The 21,304-nt window shown below is 47.4% G+C and overlaps 1 protein-coding gene across 1 annotated transcript in view; it reads right to left on the bottom strand.

The window, feature by feature from the left end:
- Prkar1b (protein kinase cAMP-dependent type I regulatory subunit beta) overlaps positions 1 to 21,304 on the bottom strand; it is an 86,078-nt gene that overhangs the window by 26,779 nt on the left and 37,995 nt on the right. Inside the window, exons 5-6 of the mRNA XM_090324103.1 lie at positions 3,209 to 3,270; positions 1,854 to 1,900 (exon numbers count right to left, since the gene is read on the bottom strand). Coding sequence (XP_090180229.1) covers positions 1,854 to 1,900; positions 3,209 to 3,270 — 109 coding nt within the window. The remainder of the gene's footprint in view (positions 1 to 1,853; positions 1,901 to 3,208; positions 3,271 to 21,304) is intronic.

Consider the following 21,304-nt stretch of genomic DNA (forward strand, 5'->3'; position numbering starts at 1 on the left):
GACAGAGGCAGAGAGACAGAGACAAAGTCAGAGAGACAGAGATAGTAAGAATGACAGAGTCAGGTAGACAGAGCATGCTGGATGCTGCCCCTGGGCAAGGGAGGGGGAGGGAAGGGGCGCCTGCTGGGAGGAGTCTAGAAAAATCCGGTCCCCCTCCTCCCAGTTGTCCTCAGCCCAGGGCAACATAGGGACAAGACTAGCTCACTTCCTGTTATCTCTGCAGCCCAGGTGTTGGCTGGGTCTGATGGGGGTGCCCCCCCCCACAAGTAAGAGCAGAGGTAGAGGTTTGCCCTTGAGGGGAAACCTTGCAAGTGGAAGGTTTGGGGGCATGTCCAAGAGGACAGGAGGCAGTTCTAAGGAGGGTGGACAAGTCTAGAAAGGCCACATCAGAGTTTTGACCCCTGTACCCGGAGAGGCTGTAGATGGACATGTGGTCAAAACTTCCTGCCTCTGTGATAACACTTTTTTCTCTCCTTCCCTCCTTCCTTCCTTCCACCCTCCCTCCCTCCCTTTCTTCTTTTTTTATTTTTTGCCAGTACCATAGTTTGAACTCAGAACCTTGAGCTTGCCGAAACAGCACTCTACTATCTGAGCTACACCTCCAGCTACCCTGGCTTTTTGGTGCCTAATTGGAGATAAGAGTCTCATTAACTTTTTTTGTGCAAGCTGGCCTCAAGTTTTTATCCTCAGATCTCAGGCTCCAGATTAGCTTGTCTTACAGGTATGAGCCACTGGTGTTCAAACCAAACTCAACCCAGTGTCACAGTCCTCCATACACTTTCCCCTCATGGCAGCCCTTAACCCAGGGGGCATTTAGCTCCTGCCTCAGTTTCCCTGTTTGGGGAAAGAAGACGACCTAGATCCCCACTGTTGGGTAGAGGAGCTGAGCTGTAGCTGAGCCAGGGAGCCAGGGTTGTGACAAAGTGGGAGCTCCCGGCAGGATGGTAGGGTGACTCACTTCCTGTGCCACAGCTCCGGAAGGAGATGGCTCTGTGAGATTCCCAGAAAACCCAGGCAGGCAAGGGACACAGCCCTGCCACTGAGGAAATGACAAAACTCCCTGTCCAGACACAACCCGGCTGGACGGAGGCGCAGGGGCCAATGCCAAGCTTGAAATAGCCACACAGGGCAGCTAGGCACGGCATGGCCTGGACACCACAGGGGCCACCTAGAGCAGGGTGGGGCCCCTGGGCAAATGGCACCAAGTCTGTGGGGCAAAGGAGAGCACAACAGAGCTAAGGGGCAATGGGCCAGTGTCTGGAATCTCAGGGCTTAGCAGAAACTTGGCCCTTGACTCCAGGTGGCTTCCAGTCTGCCACAGACTTTAAAGAAATGTTCCCAGGCCAGGCACTACTGCCTCACACCTGCTAGCAGGATCTACTAATCCTAGCTACTGACATCTGAGGATTCAGGTTCAAAGCCAGCCTGGGGACGTAAAGTCTATGAGACTCCTGTCTCCAGTTAACCAGCCAAAATCCAGAAGCAGATCTGTGACTCAAGTAATAGAGTACCAGTCCTTGAGTTCAAGCCCTAGTATTGGCAAGTTCCCGGGCACATGCACACACACACCCAGGTTAATCATAAGATAGGGTGTCTAACCCTTCAAATCTAGAGGCAACAAAGAACCTGGTCACAGCTGGCAATGACATAGGTGTCACCCTAGGTGTGCTTTTGCTGATGAGGTCTGGGGCACAGGCTCAGCAGGAGAGAGACCACCTCCTGTGCTCAAGGGTGTGGCTCTACCCCAGTAGACATAGAACTAGGAACATAAGTCTCTCTGTGAAAACCACGTCCTGAACAGTGAGAAGCCTTTGGGTGTGGGAGAGAAACCATTTCCCCATTTCAATACTCACATCTGCTTCTCCCTGGTCGATGACATAGAAATTATCTCCTTCATTCCCTGGAACCAAAACCAAAGAAAAGAGGGCAGACGTATTAAGATGCTCTGAGTTACACAATTCTTGTTTTTTCCTCTCAACTACTTCTTTCTTTCTTTCTTTTCTTTTTTTTTTTTTGTCAGCCTGAGACTTGAACTCCAGGCCTGGGCGTTGTCCCTGAGCTCTTCAGCCCAAGGCTACGGCCCTACTCCTTGAGCCACAGTGCCACTTCCTACCTCTTTCATTTTTATGGACTGGGGCTTGAACTCAGGGCCTCATGCTCTTGTTTGACTTTTGTGCTCAAGACAGGTGCTCTACCATCTGAGCCACAGTTCTGCTTCAAGCTTTTTTTTTTTGCCAGTCCTGGGCTTGAGCTCAGGGCCTGAGCACTGTCCTTGGACTTTCTCAAGGCTACAGCTCTACCACTTGAGCCTCCAGCTTTTTTTTTATATATGTGGTACCAAGGAATCGAACCCGGGTTTTTGTGCCTGCTAGGCAAGCACTTTAACCACTAGGCCAAACTCCCAGTCCTGCTTCTTCAAGCTTTTTTGGTAGTTAATTGGAGGTAAGAGTCTCTGTCCAGGCTGGCTATGAATCTTGATTCTCAGATATCAGTAGCTAAGATTACAGGCATGAGTCACCTCTCCTCGCTTGCTTTTTGGGATAGGAATCTTGCAAATTTCACTTTTTTTTTAAAAATTTCTTTTTCATGATAAGGAAATTTATGGAGGGTCAGAACTTCACCTAGTGGTAGCATATTTGCCTAGCATGCACAAAGCCTTGGATTCAATTCCCAGCAACCACATACACAGAAAAAGCCAGAAGTGGCACTGTGGCTCAAGTGGTGAGTGCTAACTTCAGAAAGCCCAAGGGCAGTGCCAAAGCCCTGAGTTCAAGCCCCAGGACTGGCAAAAATAAAGAATCTCATAGGCTTTCCTGCCTAAGCTTGCTTCAAACTTCAGTCCTTGGACCCTAGCCTCCTGAGTAGCTAGGATTACAGTTATGAACCACTGCTGCCTAGCTGGTGAGATATATTTCTTTCTTTATTATTTTTGTTTTGTTTTGTTGTTGGCAGTCATGGGGGTTGAATTCTGGGCACAGGCATTGTCCTTAAGCTCTTCAGCTCATGGCTAAGGCGCTACCACCTGAGCCACACAGAACCACTTCTGGTTTTCTGGTGGTTATTTGGAGATGAGTCTCATTCGTGCTCGGGCTGGCTTTGAAATGTGATCCTCCGAACTCAGCTTCCTGAGTAGCTGGGGTTACAGGCGTGAGCCACTGGGTGCCTGGCCTGGTGAGATGTATTTCTAAGGCATTGGCTCTGAACATACCTTGCTGTATGACCGTCTCCCCCGCAATGTGCGTGACCGGAAACATGGCATCAAATATGTCACTGAAAAACAAAACGCACTACATTGACAGCTGCAGGCAACAGTGGGTGGCATAAATCCTGCTCGCTTTGGCACTCAGCACAATGCCAGTGGCTCATGCCACAACTCAGTCACTCAAGAGGCTAAGCTGGAGGATCACGGTGCAAGGCCAGCTTAGGCAGAACAATCCACAAAAGTCTATCTCCAATTAGCCAGCACAATGCTGATCTGGAGTCATGGATCTTGCCAAATAATTGACATTTCATCTTTTTGTTTGTCTGTTTGTTTGTCTGGGGCAATACTGGGTTTGAAATCAGGGCCTCACACTTGCAGACATAAAAACACTTGAGATATGCCTTCAGCAGGTTTTGTTTTGCTTTTTTTGTTTGTTTGTTTGGCCAGGCCTGGGGCTTGAACTCAGGCACTGTCTCTGAGCTTCTTTTGCTCAAGGCTAGTGCTTTACCACTTGAGCCACAATGCCACTTCTGGATTTTTCTGTGTATGTGGTACTGAGGAATTGAACCCAGGGATCCATGCATGGTAGGCAAGCACTCTACCACAAAGCCACATTCCCAGGCCTCTTTTTAGTATTTTTGAGATTGAGTTTTACATTTATGTTCAGGCTATCCTGGACTGAAATCCTATTCACGCTCCCCAAGTAGCTAGGACAGACAAGTGCCACTACAGCCAGCTGTTGGCTAAAAAAGGGTCTCCTGGTTTTGTCTGAGCTATTTATGCTTCCAAAGTAGCTGAAAAGACAAGGAGGCACCATTACACCCAACTTTTTGTTGCTGAGATGGGGATTCAATAATGCTTTGCCTGGGGTTAGAATTCAACTGCCATCCTGTCAGTCTGTGTCTCTTGAGTAGCTGGGATTATAGTCATGAGCCACCGTGCTCTGCCAAGTCCAGGTCTTGTTAAACTGAAGTCTTCAGGCAAAGGAGATAATGTACTCACTCCCTGCTCTCCAGAGACCAAGGTTATGAGCTTCCCTGTCCATCTCTGACCAGTCAGGGTCAGTTTGTTAGAAAAGCAGGATCATATTCTATGCACTGTTTTGGCCTCCACTTCAAAATGCCAGAGCCACTAACATTGATGGCCCATGCCTGTAATCCTCACTATTCAGGAGGCTGAAATCTGAAATTCACAGTTCAAAGCCAATCTGGGCAGGAAAATCTGTGAAACTCTTATTTCCAATTAACCACTAAAAGCTGGAAGTGGAGCTATGGCTCAAGTGGTAGAGTGCTAGACTTGAGCAAAAAAGCTCAGGTACAGAACCTAGACCCTGAGTTCAAGCCCTTTTTTTTTTGCCAGTCCTGGGCCTTGATCTCAGGGCTTGGGCACTATCCTTGGGCTTTCTCAAGGCCAGCATACTCTACCACTTGAGCCACAGCACCACTTCCAGTTTTTTTTTTAATTATGTGGTACCAAAGGAATCGAACCTGGGTCTTCATGCATGCTACGCAGTGCTTGCCTACCACTAGACCAAACTCCTGGCCCCCATCCTCCTTCTTTATTTTTTTTTAATTTTTTTTTTGCCAGTCTTGGGCCTGAGCACTGTCCTTGGACTTTCTTAAGGCTAGAGCTCTACCACTTGAGCCTCAGCACCACTTCCGGCTTTTTTCTATGTATGTGGTACAGAGGAATCGAACCCGGGTCTTCGTGCATGCTAGGCAAGCATTTTAACCACTAGGCCAAACTCCCGGCCCCCATCCTCCTTCTTAATGATGAGTTTTATGTTATTTTTCCTTCAAGAAAAATCATTTCCTGTTATAGGAGTACTCTAGGTTTAGGGTGCAGGAATGTGGTGTGTGTGGGGGGGGTTCTCTACGCACAGGAACCCCTAAAATATACACATCCACCAAGCCATCCAGGCTGGTGCAGGATCTGTGCCAACTCAGCAGCCTGGCCATTTAATTTTTCTAAACGTGTGTGAAATGGACCTTGCAAACAGATGCCCAGGGCCTGAGGAAGGGGTCTGTTGGCAGAGACAGCAGGGCATCCCATGGGGGGAACCAGGGCAACCTTGAGAGGACTGTCACTCCTGTTCTCAGAACCCTCATCTTACCAGGACTGTAAGTAAAACATGGTGGGATACATCAGTGTTACAGTGGGTTGGGCAAGGTGGCTAACTTCTCTACTCCCAGCTACTGCACGAGGGAGAGATTAAAAGGAATTTGATTCGGTGCCAGCAGAACGAAAGGCAGTGAGATTTCCCCCATTTCAACCAATAAAAGCTGGGCATGTAGATTCACACGTACCCTTCTCAGTACATAGGGGGCACGAGTAAGAGGAGCACTGTTTAGCCTAGCCCTGGGAAAGACCCTATCTCAAAAATAGCTTGAAGCCCGGTAACAGTGGCCCAACCTGCCATCCTAGCTACTCAGAAGGCTGATGAGATCTGAGGATGGCAGTTCAAAGCCTGCCCAGGCAGAAAGATCTATGAGACTCTTTTTTTTTTTGGGGGGGGGGCAGTCATGGGGCTTGAATGCAGGGCCTAGGCACTGTCCCTGAGCTTCAAAGCTAGCATTCTACCATTCGAGCGACAGCACTACTGGCTTTTTCTGTTTATGTGGCACTGAGGAATCGAACCCAGGGCTTCATGATTGCTAGGCAAGCACTCCACCACTAAGCCATATTCCCAGCCTATTTTTCTTTTGCCAGTCCTGGGGCTTGAAATCAAGGCCTGGGTGCTGCTCTTGATTACTTTTGCTCAAGGCTAGTCCTCTGCCACTTGAGCCACAGCACCATGTCCTCTGTGAGATTCTTTTTTTAAATTTTTTATTGTAATTAATAGAAGGGTTATATTATATTCACCAGATAGAAGGTGCATTACTTCACAAACATTGATACCCTTTCTCATGTGTCCGTCCCTATTTCCCTCCCCTCACCCCCGTGTAAGATTCTTATCCCCAATGAACCACCAGAAGGAGCTGTGGATCAAAGTGGTAGAGCGCTAGACTTGAGCAAAAGAGCTCAGGGACAGTGGCCAGGCCATGAGTTTAAGCCCCAAACCAACAAAATAAACAACAACAACAAAGACCCTCAAGTTTAAAACAAAAAAGAGCTGGGCACGTGAGAAGATGTGAAGAACTGGACGCAAAGGGTGGGAATGCAGGAGGCCCCACTCAGTGTACTACACTGGGAACTGCGAGGATGCCTTGAATATAGAGAAAGATAAGCCAGGGCCCAGAATGACTTTATGCACCTTTAATCTCAGCTAATCAGGAGGTACGGAGTATTGAAATGCCAAGCCAGCCAGGCAAAACTTAGTAGAAGATGCTATCTCAGGGCCGGGAGTTTGGCCTAGTGGTTAAAGTGCTTGCCTAGCATGCACGAAGACCCGGGTTCGATTCCTCGGTACCACATATATATAGAAAAAAGCCAGAAGTGGTGCTGAGGCTCAAGTGGTAGAGCTCTAGCCTTGAGAAAGTCCAAGGACAGTGCTCAGGCCCTGAGCTCAAGCCCAGGACTGGCAAAAAAAAAAAAAAAAAAAAAAAGATGCTATCTCAAACACAGACCTTTAAGGTCTGGGGGCTTGACTCAGGTGGTAAAGCACTTGCCCTGCCAAACCCAGGCCTTGACTTCAAATCCCAGTAATGACCGCAAAACAGAAAAATGTGTAGGAGGGGGTAAGTTGAAAACTGAGTCTCAGAGGAACTTGAAAAATCCTCGTTGGTGCTTGAATGGTCTGAGCCACACTAAATGAACATAAAGTCAAAGATCCAGATAGCCTCTGGTTCCAGAGTCCACAAAACATAAATAATAATTTTTTTTCCTCTAGTCCTAGGGCTTGAACTCAGGGCCTGGGCACTTCCTTGAACTTTCTCAAGTCTACCATAGCACCACTTCCGGCTTTTTCTGTGTATATGGTACTGAGAAATCAAACCCAGGGTTTTATGCATAGGAGGCAAGCACTCTACCACTAGGCCATACTCCTGGCCCAAATAGGTAATTCTTTTTTTTTTTTTTTTTGGCCAGTCATGGGCTTAAGCTCGGGCCCTGAGCACTGTCCTTGGACTTTCTCAAGGCTAGAGCTCTACCACTTGAGCCTCAGCACCACTTCCAGCTTTTTTCTATATATGTGGTACCGAGGAATCGAACCCGGGTCTTTGTGCATGCTAGGCAAACACTCTACCACTAGGCCAAACTCCCAGCCCCCCAAATAAGTAATTCTTAAAATATTGGTGATTGCTTTTCTGATAAGAAATGTTTCTTGGAGCCAGAGCAGTGGCCTAGCTACTCAGGAGGCTGAGATCTGAGGATCAAGGTTCAAAGACAGCCCAGGCACAAAAGGGCCTGAGACTTTTATCTCCAATTAACCTCTAGAAAATGGGAAGTAGGGCTTGGCTCAAGGGTAGGGTGGTAGCCTTGAGCTGAAGAGCTCAGGGGCAGCGACTAGGCCAAATTCAAACCCCAGGACCCACAAAGTAAAAAAGAAAGAAAAAGAAAAAGGAAGAAAGAAAGAAAAAAAAAGAAAAAGAAATGTTTCTTGGCCACTGGGTGTGGCCTGTAATCCTAGCAACTCAGGAGGCTGAGATCTGAGGATTGTGGTTCAAAGCAACCTGGGCACTAAAGTCCATGAGACTCTTTATCTCCAATTAATCACTAGAAAACCAGAAGTGGTGCTGAGACTCAAGGGTTAGGGTGGTAGCCTTGAGCTGAAGAGCTCAGGGACAATGCCCAGGCCCAGAGTCCAAAGCCCCACCACCAACAAAAAAAGAAAAAATAAAATGTTTCTTGTCTGGACACAGTGGTACACACCCATAACCCCAGCTATGCCCAAGATAGAGATAAGGAGGATTATGGTCAAAGGCCAGTCCTGGGCAAAACAGATCTTACGTGAAAAATAACTAAAGCATAAAGAGCTAAGGATGAGGTTCAAGTGACAGAGTGCCTGCTGAGCAAACATGAAGCCTTGAGTTCCAACCCCAAAGCAGCCACAATAAAATAAAAGTGAAGTAACATTTAAAAATCATCAATGCCAGCCGGACACAGTGGCTCATGACTGTAATCTTAGCTAGTCAGGAGGCTAAGATATGAGGATTATGGTTCAAAGCCAGCCAGGGAATTGAAGACTGTGAGACTGTTATCTCCAATTAATCAGAAAACCAGAAGTGGCACTGTGCCTCAAGGGATAGGGCGGAAGCCTTGAGCTAAAGAGCTTAGGAACAATGCCCAAGCCCAGAGTTCAAGCCCCATGACTGAAAAAAAATAATAAATCACCAATGCTGCCTGTTTTTCTTCTGTGTAAGGAAATGCCTCTTAAGTTCTGCTTTCTAACTCCACTAAAATCTTGGTTTTGGTTCTTCTCCGGGAGAAGAAAGGCAGGCCCCCAGGAGGGGGCTGTGGGCCAATCCCTGGCAAGGTTATCTTTGGCCACTATATCCTTGGTCCATCTGTAGGAACCATCCAACCTAATTTTCCTCAAAACCAGAAAATAAGATCCCTTAGAAGGAACATATCTGTAAGAAATTATTTAGCCAGGCCTGGTGGATTATTGCCTATCATCCTAACTACATGGGAGGATTGTGGTCCCAGGCCAGCAGAAAAGTAGAGAGATCGCATCTCAATAGATAGAAGATAGACATTGTAGCTCATCTCTCTGTCATCTCAGCTATACCAGGGAGTTAAAAACAAATAAGGAGGATCACAGTCCAGGCACATACCTTAGGAAAAAAGCAATAAGGAAACAACCAACAAAAAAAGGGTTTGGAGGTGTGGTTCAAATGGTAGAACACCTACCAAATAAAAGGTGCTGAGTTCAAATCCCAGTAATTTTTTAGCCCTTAAAAAAATTCACAATTCCTCCTTTGAAAAATAATAATAGGCTCAACTCATAATAGTAGAATATTTCCCAAAATGCTGTAAGTAATTGGATGCTCTTGGGCTTCCAACAGGGCTTCTCCACCTTCCAGACACAGGGGCCCTGGCTCCAGTCTGGGGTTGTTACCTCTCAAATGCACCACAGTGAAGCAGGATTCTTTGACCTTTACCATTTGACCTTTAGCATTTTATATCTAGGTAGTTTTGGTAATTCTATTCTCCTACCTGGCATAGGAACACACCCCTACCCAGCCTTGGTCATCCACCTGTCCCCTGCCCGAAGGATGTCACAAAGTTTCTGCAGTCACAAACTCAAACACACCAAACATCCCAGATCTTCCCAACCCAGAGGGAAGGTGTTAGGTACAACTGTGCCCCCATCTTGGGGGCAAGATGTTGTTTAATCAACATCTGCTTTCTTTACTTTCTTCCTTTTTTTTTTTTTTTGGGAAGTAGGATTTGAACTTGGGGCCTCCTATTTACTAGGCAGGTACTCTAGCACTTGGGCACCAGACCCAGCCCTTTTTGCTTTTACTTATTTTGTGGATAGGGTCTTCTGTTTGTGACCTGGGACCAACCTCGGACCATGATTCTACCTCTACTTCCACATTAGATGGGACGTAAGAGGCGTGAGCCACCACACCAGGACCACTTGTGCATTCTCAGGGGCTGGGTGTGTGTGCATGTGTACGCATGGGCACACGTGCGTGCACACACACTGGTACTTGAACCTAGGACCTCCGGCTCTCCCTTACTTTTCTACTCAAGGCTAGCACACTCTACCACTTGAGTCATATGTCCACTTTGTGGCTGAAAGCTTTTGGTGGGGGCTTAGAGTCCCCCCCCCCAAAAAAAAGAGAGTTTAGGCCCTTGGCCTCAACCACCCCCAGGTGGGTTTGCCTTGGACCTGCCCAGATTAGCCCTCTGCATGGCCCCTCTGGTGTCCTGGGGAGCTCACAAATGACCACAGCGGGGGTCACCTCCCCTCAGCCCCAGGTGTGTGACCACAGAGAAGAGTCAGAAGCTGGCTGGTGCAGGGAGACCAGGAAAGCTGAGGCTTGTTTACCCCGGGGTGGGGGGGCTCTGTTTGCTCCAGATAGAAACTTGACACCAGAGTTCCCAATCCAGAGGCCCTGGGGTCTTCAGGCCTGGGCTCTGCAGCTCTGTCGTCTCCGTCTCCTCCCCCTGCCCAAGGCTGGCCTTCCTTACCCTTTCAGACAAACTCAGCGCCCCCCCACTCCCCCCTCCCCGCCCTCCCACACCTAATGGCATTAAAAGGCACCCAGCTCCGTCATCCTTAAAAAGAAAAACAGTTTTCTAATCCCCATCTGGAAGCCAACCTTGGAAGGCTTAACTGGAGTCCCTGGCTCAGACCATAACCCCTCTCATGTTTGCCCCCAGCCCTCCCCGGGCTGTCCATCAACAAAGCCGGCCTAGCATTTGCTCACTGTAGGGGAAGCAGAATGCAAAGATCACAGTCACTCACTGGGCGCATCCAAGACTGGACACTGTCCTGAGACCTTGTTCAATGCTCACCCATTCCTGTAGTAACCTGCAGGTGACCCTTGCGGTCACCTCCATTTCCCAGGGGACCCATGGTAAGTTTTTCCCGAGATTGAGCAGCTGGGAAGAGATGAGGTAGGCCAGCAGTACTGACCCCTTATGGTCTGGGTTTCCCAAGGATCTTCCCAAGCAGTGTTCAGTATCCCCACCCCCACTTCTCCCTGTCCAGGTACTGGCCTCTTTGCTGGGTAATAGGATGGATATTTTCTTTTTCTTTCTTTTTCTTTTTCTTTTCTTTTTTTTTTGCCAGTCCTGTGCTTGAGCTCAGGGCCTGAGCACTGTCCTTGGACTTTCTCAAGGCTAGAGCTCTACCACTTGAGCCTCAGCACCATTTCCGGCTTTTTTCTATGTATGTGGTACCGAGGAATCGAACCCAGGTCTTCGTGCATGCTAGGCAAGCACTTTAACCACTAGGCCAAACTCCCAGTCCTAGGATGGATATTTTCTCCAGAAAACAGTGCTGGGTCAAGATAACTTGAGGGACCACCATGGGTTCTGCCATTCTCTGTTCTGGCCAGAAATGAAAGCTCTGTGGGCAGGTGGATGCCCAGCCATGCTCTAGATGCATTCTTCCTTCCTGTTACTTCTCACCTGAGGACAGTGGGTCTCTCATTTCCCTCCTTCCCTCTCCAGCTGGCTGTCTTCTGAGAATAGAGACCACATGCCACTGCCATCTGCTGTGTCCAGAGAGGGCCTCATTTACAGCATGGATGAAGTGAAGAAGAATTGGGGAGTGGATGGACAGGTACATGGGTAGATGGATGGATGAGTGGATGGATGGATGATAGATGGGTTGAGGGATGGAAGATGAGGATGGATAAGTGGATGAGTGGATGGATAAATGGATAGATGAATAGATGCTGCATAAATGGATGAATTTGGATGGATGGATAAATGCACAGGAAAGATAGATGGGTGGATGGTGGATGATGGATAGATGAATAATATACAAAAGTATGGGTGGATAGATAGGTGAATGGATGATGGATTAATAGGTAGGAAGAGAGATGGATGAGAAGGAAAGAGGAGAGAAGGACATGGTGGCTCAGGTTTGTTATCCTAGCTACTCAGGAGTCTGGGCTGGGATCTGAAAGTTGAAGTTTGAAGCCAGCCTGGGCAGAAATGTCTGGGAGACTCATATTTGCAATTAACCACCCAAAAGCTTAGACGTGGAGCTGTGACTGGAAAAACATTTTAGAGTGCTAGCCTTGAGCAAAAAAACACGGGGATTGCACCCAGGCCCTGAGTTCAAGCTCCAGTACTAACATATACAAACATACATACACACACACACACACACACACCCCTGAAGAAAGAATAACATAATTCACCTGGAGGTGGCTTGCCACTATTCTAACATGAGTGGGGAGAGGAGCCTACGTCGCTCATGGCATGCTGTTTCTCCTGCAGTTGGGTGATGTGAAAATGCTTGCATTCTCTACACTGTACATTTAATTTACATATTCCATAGTTTCTAAATGCTGGCAGCTCCTCATTGGGGGAAATACCACCCCTCACGTTTTAGGGGGCTTACTTGAGAGTCTTAACATTTCTACAGCCCCCAAAAAAAGGCCAAATCTAGACTTTCGAATGGTAAAACCTGCTTGTTTTAGCGCGGGGGCCTGGCTCCAAACCCTTTGCTTCCCTGTGTGGAAAGCTTCAGCTCTGTCACAGCCAAACACACTTGCAAACTCTTCCTTTACAACTACACGCACACAGCCAGGTTGCTGCTGTTCCAACTGCTCTTATGAACAACTTGGCAAAATGGTCCCATTTCTTTTATTTTTATATTTGTTTTTCTAGGGAGTACTGGGGATTAAACTCAGGGCTTCACATTGGTTAGGCTAGCCTCTACCACTTAAGCTATGTACTTGTCCCTTTTTACAATGGTTATTTTCAAGGTAATGTCTCACTTCTGGCCTGGCTGGACAGCCATCCTCCTTTTACTTCTGAGTCACTGGGTATGTGACACTGCACAGCCACTGAGCGTCCCTATATTGCTGGGATAGCAGGAATATAATAACAATCCAGCCTTTGGTTGAGATGGAGTTTGATAAACTTTTCTTCTTGGATGGCTTAGAACCTTAATCCTCCAGATCTCAGCTTCCTGAATAGCCAGACTTGTAGGCATGAGTCACAGTTCTCAGTGAAACTCTTGTATCTTCAACAGATCAAAATGCTCTTACTATGTTCAGAGGTGGTGCAGGTTCACCAAATTAGGGGCCACCATCAACATGGTTCTCAAGGCCAGGATCTGCCTTCTCATAAATCCACATTTCCATTCCTTCACACGCAGGGCCCTGCCATAGTTACTGGCCAGGAATGGGCACAGGATGAGAATGTTCCCAAAGCCTAAAGCTCCCTCCCTTCTCTACCTGTGCCATCAATGACCTTCCCAAGCTCTGTGATGGGAATATCAGGGAAATAACTCCTTATGGGGTGTGAGAAGGGGACTAGCCACGTGAGCATGCAGCCAAGGACAGTAGTAACACATGCCCAAGAACACCATTGTGTCAGACTGGGGTCAGGGCTGCGTAGTTGGGGAATGGGCCCTGCCTCTCTGCACAGACAAGGGCATAGAACTCCAAAACATCCTCAAAGGAAAGGCGCAGGGAGCAGATAGGCCTTGCTCTTGAATTCAGCTCATCCTGCCATACAGCTCAGCACAGGCATAGATAGCACAAAACTGGATAAGGTCCCTGGGGGCGGGGGGGGGGGGGGGGGTCTAAGAATCACAGCAGGGAGTTTGGCCTAGTGGTAGAGTGCCTGCCTAGCACGCACAAAGACTATGGTTCGATTCCTCAGTACCACATACATAGAAAAAGGCTAGAAATGATCCTATGGCTCAAGTGGTAGAGCTCTAGCCTTGAGAAAGCCCAAGGACAGTGCTCAGGCCCTGAGTTCAAGCCCCAGGACAAGGAGGAGGAGGAGGAGGAGGAGGAGGAGGAAGAGGAGGAGGAGGAGGAGGAGGAGGGGTGGGGGGGAGAAGGGCCGCCTGAAAGCTGGGCTCAGTGGCTCCTGCCTGTCATCTTAACTCCTGAGGAGGCTGAGAGTTGAGGGTTGTGGTTCAAAGCCAGCCTGGGCAGGAAAAAGTCTATGAGACTCTGCTCTCCAAATAACCTGCAAAAAGCCAGAAGTGGATCTGTAGCTCAAGTAGGAGAGTGTTAGCTTCCAGCACAAAAGCTCAAAGCTCCAGGACCAGCACACACACACACACACACACACACACACACACACACACACACACACACACACACACTGAAAGAATACAATTTTTAAAAATCTATATAACACATCATATGATTTTCCCCCTATCATGTTACAGGGTGTTACATGATCATTTTTCTATAGATTTAAGGTTGTGAAACCATCCTTGAATTCTAGATAATATTACTTGATCACAGTATGTGACATTGTTTTTCCTTTTCCATTTTTTTAAATTATAATTTTTGTAATTTACTCTTCTCTCTCTCTCTCTTTTCTTTTTTTTTTTTTTTTTGCCAGTCCTGGGCTTAAGCTCAGGGCCTGAGCACTGTCCTTGGATTTTTCTCAAGTCTAGAGCTCTACCACTTGAGCCTCAGCACCACGTCTGGCTTTTTTTTTTCTAAGTATGTGGTACCAAGGAATCGAACCCGGGTCTTCGTGCATGCTAGGCAAGCACTCTACCACTAGGCCAAACTCCGGGCCCCAAGTTGCTGCAGTTTTTTGTTTTATTTTGTTTTGTTCGGCCAGTCTTGTGTCTTGAACTCAGGGCCTGAGCACTGCCCTTGGGCTTTCTCAAGGATAGAGCTCTACTACTTGAGTCACAGCAGCACTTTTGGCTTTTTTCTATGTATGTGGTACCGAGGAATCAAACCTGGGTCTTCGTGCATGCTAGACAAGCACTGTACCACTAGGCCAAACTCTGTCCTTGCCACAGTTTTTACCATTTCAAAGGAGAGGGAAGGTTGAGATAGCTAGTGAACACCCCCCTACCCCCCCAGTGAGTGAGTCTGTCTCTCTCTGTCTGTCTCTCTCTCTGTCTGTCTGTCTCTCTCTCTCTCTGTGTCTCTGTCTCTGTCTCTCTGTCTCTCATCTGTTGTATTTTCTTAATTCTTTAGAATTTTTGCATTGACATTTGTAGCAAACTGGGCCTATCATTTATTTTCTTTGTTTGTTCTGGCCTTACAGAGCTCTGCAGTCAGGATCCTATGGGTCTCCTATTGTGAGCTGTCAATTTTCTCTAGTTTCTGTTTTCTGAACAGACTGGGGGGGGGTGGGGGAACAAGTTGTTAAAGCTGTCTGACAACCCTCTAAAGCAGTCTCCACGACCTGGCTTCAGGCCTTCCCTGCAGCAGGCACCTAAACTGCTTTTGTTTTAAAGTTCCTAGCTTGTGCTCACACATGAATTTGCTAAAAACAGGAGAAAAGCCAGGCTGCTCTGCTTCTATTCTGTATAAGGCTTTGCTCTAAGCCATTCTCTCTGCAGTCACCTTGGGCTCCAGGAAGGACTGGAGTGATGGATAACATCTTTATGACAAAGGGACTGAAACTACCCTCAGGAGGTGGCAGAGCCTGGCAGACCAGATCACCCCCCAGATGAAAAGAGTTTCCTCTAATGAAGAAGCAGAACCCCTGAGCAAGTGGAATCTTCTCACAGGAGCCAGGCTGTTCTCCAAAACCTCTACCAGAACCACAATAAGATGGATAGTTATCAACCAGATCAGCTTTGTCCAGGAACAGTTCAATTATGGAGACTTCCTCTATTTAAACCTAAAATGCATTCATGAATGTACATCCCTAAAAATGGGTTAGGGTCTGGGCCGGGAGTTTGGCCTAGTGGTTAAAGTGCTTGCCTAGCATGCATGAAGACCCGGGTTCAATTCCTCGGTACCACATACATAGAAAAAAGCTGGAAGTGGTGCTGAGGCTCAAGTGGTAGAGCTCTAGCCTTGAGAAAGTCCAAGGACAGTGCTCAGGCCCTGAGCTCAAGCCCAGGACTGGCAAAAAATAAAAATAAAAAAAAAATGGGTTAGGGTCTACAATAGAGAACTGGATCCCCAAAATGTGATACCCAAACCCAATGGACGTTTACACAGCCATTTGGAAGAATAATATTATATAATTTGCAGGGAAATGGCTGGATCCAGAATGAATCATATCAAGTCAGGTAAGCCAGCCTTTTATGTCATATGAGAAAGCTAGATCTAAACTACACTAGGACATGATAAATGATACAGGACTCTAGGTATTCACATGCAGTGAGACCAAAGGAGAAACATAAAGGTGCAATGCCTCTGTGCCTCTGATCATCTAAAAGAATATTTATTGAAATGAACACCAGGAAATGGAAACAAGAGGGTTTTTTTTTCTTTGCTGTTGTTTTCTTTTTGTCTTGTTTATTCATTTATCTGTAAGGCAGGGCACAGAAATGGAGGGACAATGGGCAAATTCAGCAGTGGCACTCACTAGACACTATGTTAAAAATGAACTGTACAACTGTGGATGCGGACAGAAGGGAATAACTAGGAGAGAGCAAGGGAGAGGTGACCTTGTCCAAAAAGAAACACACTCATGGGGCCGGGAGTTTGGCCTAGTGGTTAAAGTGCTTGCCTAGCATGCATGAAGACCCGGGTTCGATTCCTCGGTACCCCACATACATAGTAAAAAGCCGGAAGTGGTGCTGAGGCTCAAGTTGTAGAGCTCTAGCCTTGAGAAAGTCCAAGGACAGTGCTCAGGCCCTGAGCTCAAGCCCAGGACTGGCAAAATAAATAAATAAATAAATAAAAATAAAAAACAACCACACTCATTACCAGACTTACGTAATAGTAACCTCTCTGTAGATCACCTTCGTAATAGAATAAAAACAAACAGAAGAGAAGATGGACTGGACATCACTCTGCTTCTTGTTCCTGTGTGTTCCGGGACACAGATAAGCTCCCCTGTCTGCTTTCATCTTGGCCATCTCTTTACTCTAGGAGTCAGGGTCTGGGGCCTCAAACCTGGTTCCACCTTGTATCAACATAGTGCCATCCACAGTGACAAGTTTTCTTTCCTTCAAAGGCACCGCTTTCCAAGTTTGCTCCCGGGTGGGTACTGTGACCCATGCCTGTAATCCTAGCTCTCAGGAGGTTGAGCTCTGAGGACCAAAATTGGAAGCCAGTCTGACCAGAATGGTCAGTGAGACTCCAATTAACTAGCAAAAATCTGGAAGTGGGACAGTAGCTCAAGTGGTAGAACATTGATCTTGAACAGAAAAGCTAAGCGAGAGCATGAGGCCCTGAGTTCAAGCTTCAATATTTACACACACACAAACACACACACACATTTCTCCAGTGAAAAACTGGAAGTAAACCCCCAGCCTGCCCCCCCCCCCCGCCCCGACTCTCTTTCTCTCTTTCTTTTTTTGCTTGAACTCCGGACTGGGCACTGTCCCTGAGCTTCTTTTGCTCAAGGCTAGCTAGCACTCTACCACTCGAGCCACAGAGCCACCTCTAACTTTCTCTGTGTGTGTGGTACTGAGGAATCAAATCCACTGCTCCATGCATACTAGGTAAGCTCTCTACCACTAAGCCACATTCTCAGCCCCTTTTCTTTGAAACAAAATGGAAGGGCTGGAAATGTGGAATCTTATTGTTCACAAAGCAAGAACTGAGCCCTCTTCCACCCTGTATACGTGCCCTTTGTCTGCAGGGACTGGGGTCCCCCTCCAGCATCCCTCCCTCCCTCTGGGTTTGCAGCCTCTGCTAGAATTCTAAGGCCAGAAGTGACTTCTTGGGGTTGTCGTTCACCAGGGGTGGCCAGGCCTGTGGCATATGCTTCCTTTTGGGAACCCCAGGGAAGCAAATCTCCATAGTGTTCACCTCTCTGCAAGAGAGGCTGATAACAGGCCTTCCTGGGGATCCGAGGGGAAGATCACCAGAGATGCCAAGGCCAGAAGGCAAAGTCATGAACCCCAACCCTGCCAAAATGCCCAGAATGCATGCTGCAGAAAGCACTCCAGCCCCAGCAAGTCTAGTTGGCTGTTTTATTCCTTCTTATCACTCACATTCCTTATACCCCCTCGGAATTGCTCCTGGAGGGGCCCACATGGTAAATGTCCCACCCCCACCCCACCCAGCACACTCACCCCTGCTGGGTGGGGGTGGGGAAAACAAGTCTGGCCAGTTCCTAGCACACCCAGGTGCCCCAGGCTGCAGAGATGGCACCAGCCAATTAGAGCGTGTCTCAGAGAACCTCAGAAGCCAATCAGAGAGCATCCTGGATCAGACCGACCCCTCCCCACCCTCCATCCCCGCCCCAACTCCAAACCAGCTCAAGGCTGAAGAATTTTGAGCCACAGCGCCAGTTCCGCTTTTCTGGTGGTTAATTGGAGATAACAGGCTCATGAGCTTTCATGCCCAGGCTAGCTCTGAACTATGATCCTTAGATCTCAACCTCCTAAATAGCTAGGACTACAGGTAGGAGCCACTGGCGCCCAGCTATCATGGCATTTCTTATTCCCATAGCGCCTCAGGCTCCTGCTCAAATGTTTCCTCATCCCATAGCACTCTGGGTGGCCACTGGAACTCACCAGTGAAAAGAGGCAGGGCCGTGCATGCACAAGCCATCCAAAAATCAGCACAAAGCCCAGGGGAGGAAAATTTCCATCCAGAGGAAATTCCACTGGACTCCTCTTTGGGCCCCTCTCCTGATATAACACTATTATGTGTTATTATTTATTTTCAAATAAATGTACTCTGCTTACCTTAAACATTTCTCTGTCTGTTCACTCTTTACTGGGTAGAGAAAAGGAATCTATTTCTCTTACACAGTTCCAGATATGGGTCTATGCCACTCAGTCAATCTAGGGAGTGGCTGGAGGATCAGGTATGCTTCTTGTACATTCCTCAGCTTCCCATAGGAAGAGGCTCACCTTGGAGGTTCAGCATCTATAGATGCCCTTTGAAGTCCATTAGATCAGAGCTGCTACACTCATAGAAATTTAAACCAAAACAACACAGCACAACAAAAACCCTATCATGGTCTTAGTGACATTTTCCCCTATAAGAGTGTTGAAGACCAGGCACTAGAAGGCTCACCCTTATAGGAGGCTGAGATCTGAGAATCACGGTTCAAAGCCAGTCCAGGCAGAAATGTCCAATTTACCACTCAAAAACTAGAAGTGGTGCTGTGGCTCAAGTGGTAGAACATTAGATTTGAGAACAAAGAGGCTCAGGGCAATGCCCAGGCCCTGCGTTTAAAGCCCACAACTGACAGAAAAAGAAGAAGAAAAAGAAGGAGGAGGAGGAGGAGGAGGAAAAAGAGGAGGAGGAGGAGGAGGAAAGGAAGGAGGGAAGGAGGGAGGGAAGGAAGGAAGGAAGGAAGGAAATGTTCCTAGATAGGCCCTAAATTCAAGCCCCACGACCAACAGAAAATAAGAATTGACGCTTTGGTTCCCAATAAAGTGGTTCAAGGTGAAGCCTTGGGAGGTGATTGGATCCTGAGGGCTTTGACACCATCAATGGATCTATCCACTGAAGGGCGTAAAATATGATGGGCATTTTTGAGAGACAGTGGAAATAGCGAGGTGAGGACTAGAGGAAGAATGTATTACAGGGGATAGGAGGAGAAGTACTGGAAAGACACACCTGGATTCCAGCTCCTTCCTTCTCTGCTTCCTGGCTGCCATGATGCTTCTGCCTCACCACAGGCCTGAAAGCCATGGTGCCGGCTAGCTATGGACACAAACCTCTAAAACCATGAGCCAAGCCAAATACAGAATACAAGACAGAATGCAAGGTCATTTATAAAGTTCTGCTGCAGGGATGTCTGTGGAGGCGGATGAAGGCCACTAATTAAAGATAACAGGACTTCAGGTAAGCCTGACAAGTGCACCTTTAAAGACTTAGACTGCCGTAGGTTGCAGAGTCGGGAAGCCAGTTAGGACACTAGGGGCTGAATCTCTCTCTCTCCCAGAGCTGTGTCGGCATTTACAAGAGACTTCACCAAGCAATAGCAAATACTCCTTCTCAAAGTCCCAGGAAACTTTCACCAAGAAAGACCACATCCCAGGCCATAAAACACACCTGAGCAAATTAAAAGGACACACTGAGATCTCACAAACAGGGCTGTCAGATCACCGGAGGATTAAATCAGGAACAGGAAGACAGCTTAGGAAAACCCCCACAGTATTTTGACATTGAACAATAACGTTTCTAGATAGCATAGAGGTCAGAGAAGAAGGTTCCAGAAAAAATGAAAAATAATTATAACTAAATGAAAATACAGCTTCATCAAAAGGCAGGTTTTCTGCATAGAGGGAAATGTACAGTATAAAAGAAGATCTCAGAGCAGTATCATATATCTACACGGTGGGCAAACACAAGAAGAAGAAGAAATCAAAGGCTAGGGGGCCGGGAGTTTGGCCTAGTGGTTAAAGTGCTTGCCTAGCATGCATGAAGACCCGGGTTCGATTCCTCGGTACCACATACATAGAAAAAAGCCGGAAGTGGTGCTGAGGCTCAAGTGGTAGAGCTCTAGCCTTGAGAAAGTCCAAGGACAGTGCTCAGCCCCTGGACTGGCAAAAAAAAAAAAAAAGAAATCAAAGGCTAGTGTGTGGCCCAAGAGGTAGAACACTCACCTAGTGAGCAAGCACTTTACTGGTTCGAAACCCTGGGTCTAACAAAGAAAGTCAAGCCAGATATTCTGGCTCACAAACCTAGGCTGTGATCTAGAAGATCATGGTTCAAAAGTCAGCCAGATAGAAAAGTCCTTGAAACTTCATCACCAAAATAACCAGGAAAAGGCTAAGCTGGAGACACGGCTTAAGTGGTAGAGTGCCAGCCATGAAAGTGTAAGTTAAGTGCAAGACTCTGCAGCACACATACAACATTCATAAGAAAGCACAGTTTGCTGATCAACATGTGTAATTTTTTCCTTTCTAAATACACAAGGGTTGTACCCAGGACATGGGCCAGGTGTGGCTTGTAGTGGAGACAGGCAAGGGCTATTAAAGCCATGGAAATGATTTATACCTTTAGTGTTCATGGACTGATAATGACATATTCCCATTATTTCCCCCTTATAAGTAACATTTACTGTTTTCACGGTCTTGAGAAAAAGAACTTTTTCAGTGGTGGGTTTTGATCTCAGGGCTTTCTACTTGCTAGTCAGGGCTAGTATTCTACCTTCTTTTTTAGGTCCAACTCCAACCTCTCTACCTCCTGCCTCTTGAGTAGCTGGGATTACAGGTGTAGTTGACCATGCCCAACCCTAACAGTGGAGTTGTGGGTGCCCCTGATTTCAGCACTTGGGCTTCCGGAGGTGAGGAGGGAACTGAAGGCACCTAACTGAGCCTCAGCACCCCCCACACTGGAGCTGAAAATGGGGCTGGACATTCTCATCATTTCTTCTCATGAAGGACTGAGAAGCAGGGCTTAGAGCCAAGGGAAAAGGCCTCACATGGCCAGCAAGGTGGGAGGCCGCCAACAGCCATCTCCAGGGTTGAGTAGGGATCAGATGGGGTCACTTGGCAAGGATTTCCCTTCCAAAATGTCATTGCAGCTCCCACAGGAGTGTTGGAAGTCATACTGGGTACATGAGGAAGAGCAAAGGCTGGTCTGGAGTTAGGCATGGGAGAGTTCAGTCTCTCCATTGGCAGGCTGTCCACAGGTATAAACCTGATGTGGGAACATCCCAACATGCCAG

The sequence above is a fragment of the Megascapheus bottae genome, chromosome 34 (genome assembly GCF_031878675.1).
Source record: "Megascapheus bottae isolate mThoBot1 chromosome 34, mThoBot2.hap1, whole genome shotgun sequence".
In the NCBI taxonomy this organism is placed as follows: domain Eukaryota; kingdom Metazoa; phylum Chordata; class Mammalia; order Rodentia; family Geomyidae; genus Megascapheus; species Megascapheus bottae.